A 17,054-nucleotide genomic window follows, 5' to 3' on the forward strand; every position below is an offset into this window, starting at 1 on the left:
TACAGAAAAACTACGCTATTTTTAAACGCTAACAATACAAACAAACTTCTCGAGTCCCGACACAGGCTTCATTTGTTTCCATGGATTTTAACAAATACTTTTACGTAACCCATCCGATAAATTGTTTCCAACAAAACTTTTTTTTGCGGCAAAACTTCTTAGATTTTATTAATGTCCGATTATACAGTTAATTTAAAAATACAGATATTTTGCTACAAAGCACTATTTATTTGCTTTGTAATTGATCAAAACTGAAAAAAGTTTAGCGGGGGCGCGTTCAGTCGTGCCTACTGATTTCAACTCAACACAACTGCAGAAAATCCATCTTTGTACCAATTCGAAAAGTGCTTTTTATCCACAATTGCAGTAGTGAAGAGAAAAACGTTTTTTTAAGTGGTCATGAAATGTGCACCAGTCCTAGATAGTCTAAAGTGCCGCCTCTCTTGGTAGCCTCTACAATATGTACAATTCCAAAATGAGAAAATGGCCCCTTGAATCCCTGGGTACACACCAGGTCTACATGGGGGTTCGACCGCTTTGCAGCCCAACAATTAGGCGTATATGATTTGTTTGTTTAACAGGATTGCCAAACAAACTTTATGACCGTGTTAATTAAACGCGTTCAGTCACTTTTGCAGACAGAGGATTTTAGTTTTGTAGAGTAAGAGTAACGATTAAGAAAAATATCTGGTGCCAAGCAAAGTTAGCAGGCTAACGCAAAACTTTCCATTATACTGTCAGTGCATTATGTACGCATGAAGAATTCCTTTCATAAATTGGTTGGTAAACAAAAACTGTGTAAAGATTGTTTATAGCTGAACTGAACAAGCACTAAACCCCTTTGTTCGGTGGTTGCCTACTACCTGTTGGTATTTGCTGATGAAATCTGCAGGCTAACATACTTCTAAACCTTCAGAATAAACCATCTTTTCATAACTGCATATATTTTCGTTAACAGTTTTGCTGACATGGCTATAAACGTACCAGGCTTGATTTCAATAATCGTGTTTTATCTTTTAATTTTGGGAATTGGAATATGGGCAGCATGGAAAAAAAGGAAAAGTGGGGTCGAGGACAAAAGTGAGACCATTATGGTCGGAGGACGGGACATTGGACTGTTTGTTGGAAGCTTTACAATGACCGGTAAGACCTGAATTTAATATTTAAGACCACCAGAGTTAATTACTTAGGGAGATCTTAATCAAAAACACGGGGTTGGGTATAACTGACAACAAACGCCCAATTAACCATGTATCGCAAAAACATATGCGTTTCGATTTACATTCCAAAACTGGGAAGAACCTAAAAAGTTTTCATGTTTTGAAGCAACATGGGTTGGTGGGGGTTACATCAACGGTACGGCTGAATACGTCTATACCCCTGGTCTTGGGTTGCTTTGGACGCAAGCACCGATCGGCAACTCCCTCAGTCTCGCCATTGGTGGTTTGTTTTTTGCCAAGAAAATGCGAAAACAAGTAAGTTCTATCTGAGAGTAGACGTAAATCTAATACGCTTTCGCACTTCAATTCCTGCAAACAGGCTCGTATTATAATTGTTTTTTGTGTCTAGCATTGAAAATCAAATATAGATAGATTCCTATGGTTCAGTGTGAAATTCGATATGGTTAATTGGTGTGATTTCAACTCCGAAGCCAATCTTTCCTGGCATAACCGAAAATGTCAGATAGCCCCTTGAACTTTGCTTGTTAAATACGCAACCTGTCGCCAGAACAAACAGGACTAAGCAGATAAACCAAAAGTGGCACAATAAATTTGCAGGGCTACGTGACCATGCTCGATCCATTGCAACGCAAACTTGGAAAAAGAATGGGTGGTCTGCTTTATCTTCCCGCCCTATTGGGTGAGCTCTTTTGGTCTGCGTCGGTCTTGGCTGCGCTTGGTAAGTATAACGTATATTTCGATGCCTAAAACCATACAAAATCACGATTGGGAATTTGTTTGTTTACTGTATGCAAACTCTTAAATGGAACGTTCGTGGTAAAATTTCAGCTTTATCGTGTTTTAGGAGGAACTCTGTCTGTGATCATGGACCTTGACGTGAGAATTTCAGTCATAGTTTCTGCAGTGATCGCTCTTTTGTACACTTTGATTGGTGGACTTTACTCTGTGGCTTATACAGACGTTGTGCAGCTCGGTTGCATATTTATTGGTTTGGTGAGTTTTTCTTCCAACTAGCGTGTATTCACACTATGGGTGAATATCTTAAAAGGGGTAGATGTAAATTTAAATCCTAACCCCAAATATTTTTCAGTGGATAAGCGTTCCGTTTGCTTTTACCAACCCGGCTGTTGCTGATATATCCACGACAGCAACTGGTAACACGTCGTGGCTTGGGACCTGGGAAATGGAAAGTACAGGAGTGTGGATAGACTCAATGCTTCTATTGGTAAGACTCACAAGCTTAATACGCTTTTTCTTGACGGTGCAACAAAGTTGAGTAGTAGACTATCATTTATGGGCCGTTCTGTATGAAGAGTATATATGAACTACATGTTTCGTTTTACTACACTGTACATTGTACAGCTTCAACGTCGTTATCGGTTGTTTACCTTCAACGTCGTTATCGGTATTTGTTCACAATAAATGTGGTTTCTATTTTTAACAGATGTTCGGTGGACTGCCGTGGCAAGTTTACTTTCAACGGGTTCTTTCATCTGACTCTGCAGCACACGCACAGATGTTGTCTTTTATCGCGGCGTTTGGATGTATCGTGATGGCGATCCCTTCCGTATTAATTGGCGCCATTGCAGCATCGACAGGTAAACCACGTTAATTAGTACCGAAAACAACTCCCACCACATACCTTCTCACAAATGGTTAAACACAAAAGAGGCGTTTAGACTTAACCAAAGATTGAAAGTAAATCCAAAGACTTTGACATCATGATGGGCTACTTAATTTACCTATTGTTATATTGTATAAGTGCCATAAATTGGCTTCAATTTTGCTAGACTGGAATGCGACATCTTATGGGCCCGAATCGCCTTACGAAAACAACGAGGCATCCATGATACTCCCTATCGTTCTTCAGTACCTAACACCAGTAGCTGTGTCTTTCGTCGGCCTCGGCGCAGTGTCGGCTGCTGTCATGTCGTCCGCCGACTCCAGTATTCTTTCTGCGTCCAGCATGTTTACCCGGAACGTATATAAGCTTGCAATAAGACAGAAGGTATATGTTCTTTAATGTTGCATAGCCTACAGAACTTGATTATCCACCAGTTAAGAGACGAGAAACGTGCTTAAGGCATTATGAAACGAGGAGAACTACAAACACCTATCGCAGCCGATTTTTTACTGATGATTTAGTGTTAAAATGAAACACCAATTACAGTTTATAGACCTACTCCTTCTAATGTACTTGCTATAACAGTGCAATATTATTTTCAGCCTTCCACTTTTCAGTCATCACCTTGTTGGGTGCATTGGGCCCCACGCAAGGAGAATCAATATTTACGTTTAACATTTCACAACTTAAATCCAGATCATACTTGTTTTGCGACAGGCGAAAGAAAAAGAAATGGTTTGGGTGATGCGGTTGTCCATTGTCACCCTCGGAGCGCTTGCAACCGTTTTAGCTCTGTCAGTCCAGTCAGTATATTCCTTGTGGTATCTAAGTTCTGACTTTGTGTACGTCGTTCTTTTTCCACAGGTAAGGTCAAAAAAATCCTTGAATATTGCGTGCAACAAACGTATATATATATAAGGCTGTGGTTCCCAACCGGGAAGGAATATACTTTTTTACATGCGGTTTGTGAATATATACTATAACGTTCTGGGTATATGACCTGTGAAATTTATAAAAAACCCAATATTAAATGATCTTTGTAATGTTTACCATCTACGCAGTAGGGACGAATAAAAACGTTTTGAATTGTTAATTGAGGATTTCTTCGTAAAAGGTTGGGAACCACTGGTCCAAAGAATCACGAGGCAGAACTCAATACATAATTTAAGATGCGTAGTTTATACTGTAGCATTATTTTGCTCAAATTCAACAAACATATTAGAAGTATCTTTTGTTGTTACTAGCTGACTTGCGTTATCTACGCTGATCCGAACACTTACGGGTCAATTTGTGCTTTCATAATCGGCATCATTCTGCGGCTCGGAGGAGGTGAACCTTTTTTCAACTTGGATGCATTCATTTACTATCCAGGAGGCATATACTTCCCGTACAAGACTTTTTCCATGGCCGTCTCGTTTGTCACCCTGCTTGTCGTATCCTATATTGTTAAGTTTCTGTTTGTCAGTGGCAGATTGTCACCGCGTTACGATGTTTTCAAATGTAATTTGGCATTCGGGGGTCGCACAGTGGCCATGGCTGACAAAAAGAAAAAAGACGAAGTGGATTTTAATGACTACGAAAATAGTGAAGTGCAGTCAACAAGCACTGATAACCCAGCGTTCCAAACGGATGAATCTATCTCCACTGAATTATAAGCTAATTGATCAATTAGTGTGTAGAAAGCTGACTGCGTCAATAATCAAAACGCATCAACCCCAATTTAAATATTTTTAATCAGTAACGCAGTTTTTATGGTGTTTTTTAGTTGAATAATATTTCGACTAATTTTGCTCCTGAGTGGACGTTTTTCATGTCGTGGTTTCGAGAAAATTTTTTTACAGACGAGTCCTAGATCTTGGAAGTATTCCCTGCTACAACGTTTTAGCCTTTGTAAATACCACAGCAGGAAATCGCTTGGCAAAGAGACATTTATCTACACATTTGATTGCTTTTGCAAGCAAATGTGTATGGGTTTGTGCGGATTCCTGGTTATTTTAAGATTCTTGAGGAAAAACTTAACCAACCCAACTTTACTTAACTTTAACTTTAAAAGTTTTGTCCGTATTCTTTTTGCATCATTATTGTCACATAATTACAAAAAAAACAGTAAATAAGAACAGGAAAAACACTTTCAATTTAATCTCATGCTTTGACCATGATATTGTCGTTTAAGGTTAGTTTTTAAACACAACTTTCCAGGGCTGTGGGTGAACCGCTGGATCGTTTGAGTTCAAACTTCAGGAGGATCAAATTTGGTTAAATTAGGATTAATAACTAACATGTGTGCAAATTTAAATACATTTAAAGTACTCTTTTCTGACTAAACGCATTTAACAAACCAGCGTTAGACAGAAACAAATATATTTGAAAATGGGTAAATCTTTTTTTGAGGTACAAAAGCTTCCCGTACGTCATAGAATATACATCGCGCTCTATAAACGACCCCATATTCCTTCTGACCAATGAATATACACTTGACCGCTCACAGCGCTGGGAAATCCCCTCACTCTTGCCTAAAACCGCGATTTTTGGGAAAAATGGCATTTTTAAGTTAACTTTCGGACAGGCAGGAGCTAAAGTAAAGGCGAACCCGAGTCAGCTTAGATAAGGCTCGAAAAATGACAAAGTGTTTGCGGATTTTTGACTTAGCCGAATTTAACTAAAATCTGCTCGCGGGCCAGCGGCCCTTAATTGCCGGCCAAAACAAAATGGCGACACCAACCTCGAGTCCTCCCGCGGCCATTCGACATACTAGGCCAGTGGTTCTCAACTGGTGGTCCATGGATAGAAATGGAATGGTCCACAACATTGTTTTAGTAGGTCGGTGGTCCATGGCATGTAACGAGTTGAGAACCACAGGCCGAGAAGAAAGAATTAATTAACCGGCAATTACAAGTTCAACTAACATTGTTACGATATAAGAAAACCCTGACATAGTTTAGGCCTGTGCTCTTCAAACCAAAGTCTCTCTATCAAAAATGTTTTCTATGGATTTTGCTTCAACCGGTGTGCACGGTGCACCCTAGGGTGCACCTTAAAATATGCATGGGGCGCACCAGTACGAAAAGGTATACAAGGGTGCATCACAAACTTTTAATGAACCATTAATATTTAACTTTCAGGATATTAGAAGAAAGATGTAGGTTTTAACTGACGTATAAACGAACCTCTGTCTAACATTTTCAGTGAAGTTGACGTATTTCTACGTCAAAAGACGTTTTGCGTGCGGATTGACGTTAATTTATGGCAAAAGTTTTTTTTTTCAAAATGCAGGGTACATGAGTTTGTCACAACAACTTTAGGGGTTCACCAAACCAAAAAAGGTTGAAGAGCAATGGTTTAGGCCACGGTTTATAGTTAATTTAAGTGATTAATATGTCACACTTCCCAACTAAATCTGTGCTTAAACTTAAACACATTTACCATTACAATCTTATAACAAAAAAGTGAATACATTAACATTACAGTATTCCGTTAAAACGCAACGCACGACTCACCAGGTTAACAATTTGAAACGACAGACGCTTCTCCAAATTACGTTTAAAAATACCAGGTACCAACAAGCATTTTCCAGCAGACACTTTTGTAAGATTAGTTAATTCGTTTGTGCTAGTGGTGCTCTAGAAGTTGTAAGTCGGTTGGTGTTTTTCGGGTCAAGTATGGGCTTGGTAGAGCCGGACTTCACAGTTCAAACGCTGCATCACCTTTTCACCAACTTGGAAGAACACTTGGCTTTCAGTAGCCACCAAGTGACAATGGTTACAAATAGGTCCTTAACTGTAATGGTTGGGATTTCTTTGGCTGCTGAAATGGTATATCTATGTACTGGATTTAAGTAAAGGTTTCGAATTTATTTTTTACACTGAAAATATAGAAGTAACAGTCTTTTGAGTGCAACAAATGTAATGGCATTAAAACGACTGACGCAAAAGCATATCCCAAGAGGGGATAGTTGCCTCAAAAAATGTTATGTTTCGGGGGTAAAACTGAACAACAACGAAGTATGACAATCGTAAACACTGTACACAGGCAGTTTCCAATAAAGGCAACAGTGTAAAAGGGTAAAAAAAGAACACAAAAAATATAGGAAGCAAAAATCGGGTGGTAAGAAAAACATTAGGTTGCGGTGCATGGATAAAATCTTTACGAGCCAGAGCCCTGTGGAAAACCAATCTCCTCACAATGCTATCACAGCAGCACATCACTTGTTGGGGCATCCACGTTTCGTATGACCGATAGTGTGGCAAATGCTACATGTAGGAGGTTTGCGGGATCGTGATGCATTCGATGAACTTTGCAATGTAGCCGTGTGTGTGCTGCTTTCAGACTGAGAACTGTAGCTGTTCGAGCGAGGGGCGGTTGAAGGCCGCCCAACGGTGCCTGTGTTAAATCATTATCATGTATCATTTTTATTAATTAGCTGCCGTTCATTTAAGGGACAAAAGTTTAAGAAGTAACATGTTGACAAGACACGCATTACTTATTGTGCAGGAGCATATTTAGCATGGACCATCTAAAGGGGTTTCACAGATATTAAAAATTACGACTTTGCTTGATTTTCTACTCATTCTTTCCACTGCAAACCACCAGCGATGGCCCAAATACCTTTTTGTATACAATCGGCATTCACATACAGCGGTACTCTGGAGAACGCCTGCAGTGTGATCGTGCATGGAGCGAGCTACGAAAAGCTGTCCAGTGGAAACGAAGTAATTTTATACAAGAAGCCCATGCTCAACCAACGCACAGCTTATTGCCCATTAAATTCAATGAGAGAATGTGCCTTACAGTACTAACTGCATTGCCTTCTTTTTTTGAGGTACCACCGCAAAAATAATCTCAAAGCGGCACCAAAACCTTTGGTTATTTTACCTTGTTGTTGGGCGTCGGCCCATTCGAAGAACCCACACTGCTCGCCCCTAGGTTTTTCGCAAGTGAAGAACGCACGGCCGTGGTTTGGTCCGTCTTTCTGCACCACCCTTTCCACAGCCACCATATTGCATCTGCACATCACTGAATTGTTCGCTGACAAACTTCTTTGTGGCCTAAAAAGTTTTGGTATCCAGGTGTTAAACAGCGTAAAAAATGTTGTGACCTTGCTGGGACGAGAAAAAATTCAGCAGTTTGTGAAGCCTGGAACATTGAAAAGGGTAAACAATGAAAACTACAGTGCCAGACCTACTTTCAAAAATCTACCAAAATTAAACAAAGACACGCCCAATGCTGCATGTAGAAGCCTCTTCAAATGTTTAATTAGAAAAGTATTTCAAAACATACCACTGGGATTGTTGGTTGGTTTGTCGCTGCTCAAGAGGAGATGTCTCACTCCGAGCACGCACAGGAGGCGGAGCATCAGCCCACGTAAAAAAGTCGCATCCACCATTCTGTTTCGAGCATTTATAAAAATTTCGACCAGTGTTCGGTCCTTCCTTGCGCACAGTCAGTTTCATTGCTTCGACTCCACAGTTACAGCTTGGAGTGCTCTCATCGTTGGTCGGAGGAGCCCGGCGTTGGTTTTCCGTCCTTGCTTTTGTTCTGCGCGATGTCGTGGCGGTTGAAGAGATCTTCCGCTTTCCAGGTTGTGTTTTTCCTCTGCCGCGACCGCCGGCCCCACCAAGCAATCCAGGTCCTTGGCCTGATCCACCAGACCCATGAGGCCTGTGGGACCCAGAGGGTGGAGGTGCTCTTGAAGAAGATCTTCCTGCAGAATCTTGTGTCGTGTTGCCGTGGATGTATCTATACATCGAAAGCATAGTATGGCAAATAGGGGACAAAGATGTTTCACAGCAAGTGAAGCCATTGAACTTAAATCAATAGTGATGGAACTATATCACCATGCAGAAACCTTACGCTTTCGCCGAAAACCCAATTTACTTGTATAAACCATATTAGATTTCCACAACTGCAACTATCGTTTTTACGCGACGCTTGTTTCGGACCAAATTGATCGATCTTTTAAGTGATTTAAGTGTTTATAAACGGGTTTAACCGATGTACCCTACATATCACTGATGATGGCATGAGCATTTGCCGAAACGTTTGAACAATAAACCATGTCAATTTTACGTTTTTTGTGTCGTTATATTCATCATTAAACTTATAAACAGATCCGTGTATAGTCTTCCAACAACTGGCAAACGTTTAAAAACACTGAAAGATAACGGACTATGCACCAAACCATCAATGAAGTTAGAAAGTCCCTATACTGTGTACACTCTTCAAAATACCATTTTTGCACTTCTGTTTAGTTTACAGGGCAACAGAAAACTGTGATTTTTCACATACCTGATCCCGAGAATGTTGTTCACGTCTTCATCGCAACCTCCAATGCAAATTGGTTCGGAGCAGTCGAAGTAAGCGGGAAGTACTCCTCGTTCCAGTTTCATTCTGACCCTACAAGATGAAATATGGCTTATTGTAACGCCTTTTTTTATCTGTGTTAAACAGTGTTTCTCTTGAATCACAGAGACTTATATTCCTTAGTAAACAAATACGTGGAACAAACAAGTCAATTAAGAAGTTTAACCTGAGCATCACTTAAACAGCTCAAATATCCTCTGTTACCAATGTTAAACAGTATTCCTTTAGGATTTCTTTTGCAAAAACTCTCGCAGTTATTCACAACACAAGTTCAGCTTGTTCTTATTCAAGTAGAAATAAAGTACATATTTTCACAAAATCAGTGCATATAGAAAATCCCTTGATCCCCAAAAAATCCCCAAACAAAAGTAGATTTTTTTGCCTTACACCAAGTAAACGAGTCATTTTACTTGAACTTGGGCATTATTTTTGTTGTTGTGACACTCTGGACATTAATAAACCCCTATAAATTTGAATTAAATTCATAATGTTGATCGGACATATCTGGGGATTTGGACCAAATGCTTGCTGTGTGTAAACCAAATGAAAACATTATCCTACCTATGCACGGGAGGAGGGCGACACCTAGGGCACACAGACTCATCGACTGAAACTTCGATTACCGATTTGGGAAGAAACGCTGCTGTGCGACAGTTCGGAAATCCCATACAAGAAACCATGTACCTAAAAGTCCATATGGGTGTAATATATTCTGGACATGTTAAAATGTTGTATAAGAAGCAACTCGTACCCTCCGTCTCGCTTGCGTTTAATAACCATGTCTTTACCACAGGAAGGACAAGGTCGTATTGGTTGGGATGTTTCTGATGGATTGAGGGCGCTAGCTTCGACCTGTGTCCTTCCACCAAAGTAAACTCCTAGAGCCTCGTCTAGTCTATAAAAAACAAATACAAAAACACTTAAAAATGAAGGGAAGTTAATTTGTTCAACAGAAAGGGTCGCTTGCGGCATGTTAGTTCAACGTGTTGCTTAATATCAATTAGATCTGTAAGGAATTCTTAAATGTAAAACGTTGACTTGCTTATCACATTTAAAACACGCAGTATGGAGCAAGGCCGTTTAATAGCAGACTTGGATAGCTAGATAATTCTAGTTGCCTAATTGGGCAAATTAGAGCAAAATGGCGGTAATTCTAGTTCTAATTTAATTTAATTTAGAATTATTGAGTAAGCTCTAATTCTAACTAATCTAATTCACAGTTTTCCCAAAAACGCTAGTTTGTCCAACAGCATTTTTGGACATGTGATACGAGCATGTGTTTCGTATCCAAAGCGCACAAAACCACGTAACTAACAAGACCAAACTTTATCACTTAAGCATGTTTTTCAGTAAAATTTGGCACTGTGACGTACAGTACCTATACAATTTTGATTTATAAATCGTAAGCACTACCTCGTTGGCTGTTGCGGCATAATATAATCTGGTAATAAAAAGGAAAACAGTTTGTATGTCAAATGAAAGGAATTATGCGTAAGTTCACTAAGTTAACATAATCAGATTATGAAAACCAGAAGTTTCTATTAATGCGCAAACAGAGGTAGCAGCGTACATCACGATGGGCGAGTACAAATTCAACTGTCCGCCGATAAAAAAAAACGAGCATTACAAAAATTGCTGGTCAAAATAACGCTTTATTTTCGTGTTGATACTGCTGAGAACCACTTGACATGACGGCCACATCAGTTTCGTTTGAACGCGTTCTAGACACGCCGAATTATATAGTGTAAACGTCCAAATCTTCAAGTTCAAATTTAAAACAAACTAAAGTTGGTTGGCTTAAATCTAATTCTAGTTTGAATTCTAGTTTAATTTCTGGTTCGCGAGAAAATGGTATAATTCTAATCTAATTTGAAAAAGCGAAAAAAATCTAGTTGTCCAAGTCTGTTTAATAGGGTCGCATTTTTATATTGCACGTTACACTAGAACAGTGGTTTCCAAAGGAGGTAGAATTTCTCTCAAGAAAGCAATCTTAACACTCGAGGGAAGGGATTTACTTTAATTTGTACGTGTGGTTTGTGAAGAGACACATTAGTTTTGGGGCCTATAACCTGTTAAGTACATAAAATTCCCATTTTTAAATGATCTTTGTATGGTTTAGCACAGGGGTCGGCAATCCCTGGCACAAGTGCCAAAGTTTTCAGCCCTACATGCACAAAACACTCTGATTATCTGGCATGAACCACTATTATTTAGTAAAAACGTTGGCACGCCAAGTCATAAACTCATGAAAATAACAAGTAAATTAGCACGCGTCGCCTAAAAGGTTGCAGACCCCTGGTTTAGCACTTAAGCTTACTATGTAGTCTTTTGGAAATAAGTGAGAACATATTGAATTGTTAAGTGGGGAATTTATCGAAAAATGTTGTGAACCACTGCACTAGAACATACTTCTCGGCATTCTGTACCGCCTCCTGGAAGACAGTCCTATACTTTTCAACATATCGTTGAAGGACGTCATCTTTGCGTAACTCCCCGTTGCAGATTCGACCCAAGTCTGATTCAAGCTCAGCTCGCAGCTCAGGCCGTGCCATTTGATAACCAATCATGTTGTAACCTACAAAATCACACAGTGCTTTTTATCCAACATAAATTCTAATTAGGCTCGGCCAGTTAATACTGTATCGTCGCCGATACCCGATATCATGTGTTGTTTTAGTATTCAGTCGATACTTAGGCGGTATCGTACCAAATACCGAAATCTTTTGTACAGCAAAACGTGCTTCAGTCTGTTTTCCACATTGTTTTGCAAATAGTCTATAATGACACAATTTCTTTGTCTGGTGCTGGCAAGTTTGCTGTTTTACTTTGAGGACATATGAAAAAGAAAGGTTCGCTGAATTTAACGACCATTCAGATTTTTAGTAATTTGTTACACGAGGTTTGCAATAAACGTGTCAAATACAGCCCACTCTTAATTGTTCAGTTATTGCGCCTAAAGTGAGGTCACCTTGGACCGATCTAGATTCGTGAAACAGGGCTTTGCAATCTATAATGCAGACCTGCACAACAACATCTAAAAGTGGCTGCATGCAACACACCTTAAATTCTTTAATGTTGGTGCGAGGAATTTAATTTCAATATCGGGTAATGGTATCTTTCGGTAACGGGCCAACCCTTCTTCGAATTCGTTGTTTTTCATCATTAGACATTGGTTAAAATTGTAGCATTTTTTGCGTAGAGGTAAATGATTTCGTACGTGAAAGAAATGATAGCAACCATGCAACACCAAAACAATAATAGAAGTAAGGAGTAACATCGTAGTGTAAAATTAAGATATTGATGAATGGTAGCCTAAAAGTCACTATTGGTATTGCATATGCACCTACATCGTGCCAGGATTGATATATCGGAGAACATACGGTGGTTCGGAATTGGCTGCTGGGTGCAGTGTAAGAGTACTCACCTTCGACTAGTCCCATTCCCAGTTCACCCGGAGTAAAACGCTGGTCGCTCGTCAAACCAACGTACATACGCTGTTTAATTGTCTCAATGTGTTCGGCATGAGTAGCATCAGTGCCTGGTGGTTTTAAAAGTCAAGTTGTCCAAAACTATTTAATACTAATATGTTTGCGAAAAACGCTAATACACTTGGTAAATGTTTATTAGCAACTTTAAACTTTCAGTCGCCCAACATTTTTACGACGCACCTATTCCGTGTTTATCCATTAGTGCGATTAAATCAGCTTCTGTGAGGAGCGGGGGTGCACTGGTCTGGCCCGATGTTTTTTCAATCGAGGTCGGCTCAAACTCGTCACCCACATCATACACAGGTATCACCTACAAAAGCAGACAAAATGTTAGCCAAAAAGCTTCCACACTTCATAAGATAAATATACTTAGATACCTTACGATTCAAAGGCAAAGTTTTGAACACAACGTCAATAGGGTCAAGTTCATGAAAAACATTAGGTCAGTCGTTTTTTGACTGATTTTGTGTGTGAACTTGGATCAATTAACATAAGGTTCATTATAGTCTTCATCCAAACTTTTTACCTTGGCGTTCCACTTTTCGTAAATGTAGACCTCCAGATAGTTCTTGGCGATAATCATCAGACCGTGCGCGGAAAACTTCTCGCCACCGAGCTCAATTTCTACAGTAGTCTCATGTCCCTGCAAAGCCAGAACACAAGTCACTGAAGATTTTTTTCACACATTATCGTAAAAATAACATTGATACTCGGACCTGAGCTGATAAAAAACAAACAGGCCCTAATCATTGTTGAATAAAGCTTGTCTTTATGGACTATATAGGCACTAGGCAGGTATATTAAGTGAGAGAATCGCAAATAAAAGCTTTACCTGTGCATCGCGCTGGCAACACGCCAAGAAATGTCGAGTGATCAATTCATAGACCTTCGCTTCGTTTCCCTGCAATTGATGGTTTGTGTTAGGTGCCGTTTTCGTGCGTTACTTTAACAAACACGCACTGTTAGGTTATTGGTGAACTTGGTTGGGTGAATAGGGGGATGGGCCTTGTCTGTCTTATTTCCGTTCCGTGGGGTCGGACCCATTTCAATCAATCTTTGAGCGAATCCGCCCCAAGCTGGATGTTGGGTTTGTTCCTCAATGAGTCTTTCCAAGCCAATGTCGTTAGGAAAGATGTTAGTTTCCGTTCGTGGGTAGCTGATGTACCTACGTAAACAGAAATGAGATTATTCGCAAACAATTTTTTGGTTCGCTTTGCGTTTTGGGTACCCCACTTGCAGTCAACTTTGGCGGTTTCTGTTAACAAGACTCCCTCGCTGGTAACCGTATATTTTAAACATGTTATTAATCGTGCTCATAAGACACGAGCACATCTACCCCAACTGGCCATTTTTTACACTTGATACAAAACAAAACCTTGACTGCAAAAAGTGATGTGAGAAAACAGGTCATTCAAGCAGCAGGCAATATATGTGGCTTGAAAAAAAAGGTTCGTGGTTCCCGGTGCTGTTGGGGCCAATGGTTCGCAAAACAAATTAGTTCCGAGAGTCGTACCTAAAAAACTCATGTAGGTTGCACATGAAGCACATGATACAGGTGTCATTAAATACTATCTGCGGTACCTTGGTGCACTTAGTTGCGACAGAACAACCCAATGCCGCAAACCACATTAACGTCTGTATGACTAATTTGAAAGCACGAACGTACCATGACGCTCAGCAAAACAATACCTGGCTTAGTTTGCGACCGCTGCTTTATGTGAGTACTGTTAAAATTTATTGACAGCAACCAGATCGAACGTACCCCTGTGTGTAGAGTTTTTCGGCGATCTTCATAGTTTCTTTGGCGTTAATTTTCAACTTTCGTGATGCGAGTTTTTCTAGTTCCACCGTTTCAAGAGCGACGGGCCGCCATTTGCTTTTAGGTCGACTTGATACATCAACCACAGTTGCGATAGCTGGTGGTTCTACGCAGTTATCATAGATGACTTCACACGCCAGCTCATCAAAGAGCCTGTGCCGTTTCCATGTAAACATGGCAGTGATGTCATTCTCAGAGTCTTCTTGTTGCTTGGTGTGCGAAACTGTCAAATATCAAATCCAACAACATTTTATGCTCCATTATTTTAACTAAATGTCTTTCTATTTTTGATGTAATCATGGAATTTTAAACATTTGTTTCGAAACAAACGTTTAGTTAAATGAGTTAAGTTAAGTTTATTTCGCCGGGTAAATCAATTGTAGTAGCACAATTGCACTAAAATATTGACCTTGTCAGAAATAGCTGCACAACATTGAGACCTTATAAAGTGCTACAAATTATAAGGCACAATTGGTGTAAAGATGGTAAACACTCTACAGCTACATGTTTGCAAAGCGTAATGGGGCAGGGACTCAGATTACAGGTGGGGGTAGTGGTGTTAGGAACTTAAATAAATAATGCTGGCCCTACAGGCAGTTAAAAGCTGTATTACATTACATTACTATGCCATCAACTACTCCTTTATCAAATGACTGAAGTGTTACAACCGCATTGCTTAAATTTTTGGCATACCATACCTTCTATTTTCCAAAATGGTTCAGACTGAAACTGTTCCCTTGCCTTATATCGCTCAACAACAAAACCCAAAGTTGGAAACTGGCAAGGTCCGTAACTTATTAGTTTGTCTGCCAGCACATTTGGAAAAACCTTTTGTAAGCGAAGAGTCTGAAACCTTGTAAATGCGGCACCTTTAAAAAATGCACAAGAAAACTTAAGGATTTTGTAAAGTTGATTTCAGGAGTGTGAAATCTTAAACAAGAGTAGCTATACAAAGTGACTAGCAGTTTAAATGCATTGTATGTTATTTAACAAGACTTTAGAACTTACCAATTCTGAGGTCAAGCTCCTGCCTGACGTCAACTGCATCACTTACATTTCTGTCTGGAGGAACAAGATTCCTACATGCGGACTTAATAGACCTAAAAACAAAATGATTAAACACTTATTACCTTTTAATTCCAGGAAATGTTTTGTTGTGTAAAATCAAGAAAAGTCATTAACTGTTCGACATTTAACATTATGATAAAAAAGCTGGTTTTAAGGAAATTTAGCATACCAGCCCTACAAGTCTTTCCTACCTGTCTGTTATTTCAGAGAACTTTGCACGATGCACTTCAATGCTTGGCTTAATATTCTTACAAATGTTGATAATTTCAAATCCAATGTTTTCCCCTTCCCTGTCACAATCAGTCCATATCACGAGTGCCTGACAGGACCTTACTTCCTTTTCCAGTGTTCTCTGTGACATATATAATATTTTAAACATTGTCCCAAACAACATCCCAACAACAAGGTATTAAATTTCATAAAAACGAACAAAGACATCACCTTTATGTTGTACATGTTCTCAGTGACACATTTCTCTAGTTCAGCATTAAACAGTGATAGTGGGTGGCATGAATGCCTGCAACAGATAAGTAACATGTAAAGTCAACAATCTTTTCATATTGTAAGTTATCAAATTACCATTTTCGATAGCTGCCAACAAACTCATAGTTTTGAAGATGTCCAGAGAGTGATGTCATGACCATGTTACAATTGCGATTCAGCATATGATAATCAAATTCATACACTTTGTTGTACTTTGAAAACCCTTCCCTCTGCATGGTAAGAGTGACTTTAACTTTGGTTTAATTAACCAGAAATTGTTATGCAACTGTTCTCATAAAGTTGGGTTATTGGCAATAAAAATAGTTATACTTCATGTTACCACATGTAAATTACATCAGATAGTGTTATTTAAAATACAAACCCTCACCTAACCTGAATAGCTCTAACAGTCAGTGTTTCAAAAGTCCGCAAATTATGATTTCCAGAAAAGCTTATTCAAGTCCTTTACAACTTACTACGTTTTGATAACATGTGTAAACATGTGGTATTTAGTACTACTGATACCTGAGCAGTAGATTTAAATTACAACAAAGTTTTATTTGCAGCCGCATTTGACAAACAATGTTATGATCTGCAATGTAACTTTTAGTGGCCGTTTAACACTTTTTTATATGGGCCAGTATGTGACCTCTGACATGGGGTGGTTAGGTAAAAAAATATGCTGTGTCATTAAAGTTTGTTGACCTATGATTTGCAAAATAAATAAGCTAAACAGTTACCCATTGAGAGTGTTGTCCAGACAAGATAGCTGATATTCTTTTTGCAGCATCATTCTTCTCTGCCACATTTAAAACTTTGTAGAATGAAGATTGACGAGGCATGGTAGATAAAAACGTCTTTGCACATGAGCAAAGAGTAAAAAATGTTTTAGTGCAAGTGAACATAAAATAGACTTGTTCTGATCACCAGATGTCCTATCAAATGATATTGATAAAATATAGGTGAAATCCAATTCTAAAACATGTGTAAAAAATAGTAACCAGAATCTACAGAACAAATTTTAAATGTCA

The 17,054-nt window shown here is 39.2% G+C and overlaps 2 protein-coding genes across 2 annotated transcripts; one reads left to right on the forward strand and one right to left on the reverse strand.

The window, feature by feature from the left end:
• The first annotated feature begins 19 nt into the window (after positions 1-19).
• Positions 20-6,647, forward strand: LOC145239382 (high affinity choline transporter 1-like). The gene is made up of 9 exons (XM_080102696.1): positions 20-1,143; positions 1,327-1,475; positions 1,779-1,899; positions 2,026-2,174; positions 2,272-2,406; positions 2,626-2,779; positions 2,972-3,189; positions 3,523-3,669; positions 4,050-6,647. The coding sequence occupies exons 1-9, from the start codon at positions 969-971 to the stop codon at positions 4,458-4,460; spliced, it is 1,659 nt and encodes a 552-aa protein (XP_079958822.1). The 5' UTR covers positions 20-968; the 3' UTR covers positions 4,461-6,647.
• Positions 6,648-6,690: 43 nt separating this feature from the next.
• Positions 6,691-17,008, reverse strand: LOC145239377 (DNA topoisomerase 3-alpha-like). Its single transcript, XM_080102687.1, has 19 exons — positions 16,764-17,008; positions 16,120-16,253; positions 15,982-16,057; positions 15,732-15,892; positions 15,481-15,572; positions 15,171-15,341; positions 14,416-14,695; positions 13,614-13,818; positions 13,486-13,554; positions 13,180-13,296; positions 12,834-12,963; positions 12,590-12,703; positions 11,575-11,740; positions 9,917-10,060; positions 9,727-9,849; positions 9,091-9,198; positions 8,083-8,541; positions 7,678-7,850; positions 6,691-7,185 (listed from the first exon to the last, which is right to left on the reverse strand). The coding sequence occupies exons 1-19, from the start codon at positions 16,926-16,928 to the stop codon at positions 7,007-7,009; spliced, it is 3,066 nt and encodes a 1,021-aa protein (XP_079958813.1). The 5' UTR covers positions 16,929-17,008; the 3' UTR covers positions 6,691-7,006.
• Between the last annotated feature and the right edge of the window lie 46 nt (positions 17,009-17,054).

This window comes from Phallusia mammillata, chromosome 7, assembly GCF_965637545.1.
Source record: "Phallusia mammillata chromosome 7, kaPhaMamm4.hap1.1, whole genome shotgun sequence".
NCBI classification, from domain to species: domain Eukaryota; kingdom Metazoa; phylum Chordata; class Ascidiacea; order Phlebobranchia; family Ascidiidae; genus Phallusia; species Phallusia mammillata.

Bases quoted from the DNA above. Each gene is read 5' to 3' on its own strand.
- LOC145239382 (XM_080102696.1), top strand. From the start codon at position 969: ATGGCTATAAACGTACCAGGCTTGATTTCAATAATCGTGTTTTATCTT. The intron at 1,476-1,778 runs GTAAGTTCTATC...ATAAATTTGCAG, and splicing joins CCAAGAAAATGCGAAAACAA to GGCTACGTGACCATGCTCGA. The intron at 1,900-2,025 runs GTAAGTATAACG...ATCGTGTTTTAG, and splicing joins GTCGGTCTTGGCTGCGCTTG to GAGGAACTCTGTCTGTGATC.
- LOC145239377 (XM_080102687.1), bottom strand. From the start codon at position 16,928: ATGTTCACTTGCACTAAAACATTTTTTACTCTTTGCTCATGTGCAAAG. The intron at 12,704-12,833 runs GTGCGTCGTAAA...TAAAACCACCAG, and splicing joins AATGGATAAACACGGAATAG to GCACTGATGCTACTCATGCC. The intron at 7,186-7,677 runs GTAAAATAACCA...GATTTAACACAG, and splicing joins GGCCGACGCCCAACAACAAG to GCACCGTTGGGCGGCCTTCA.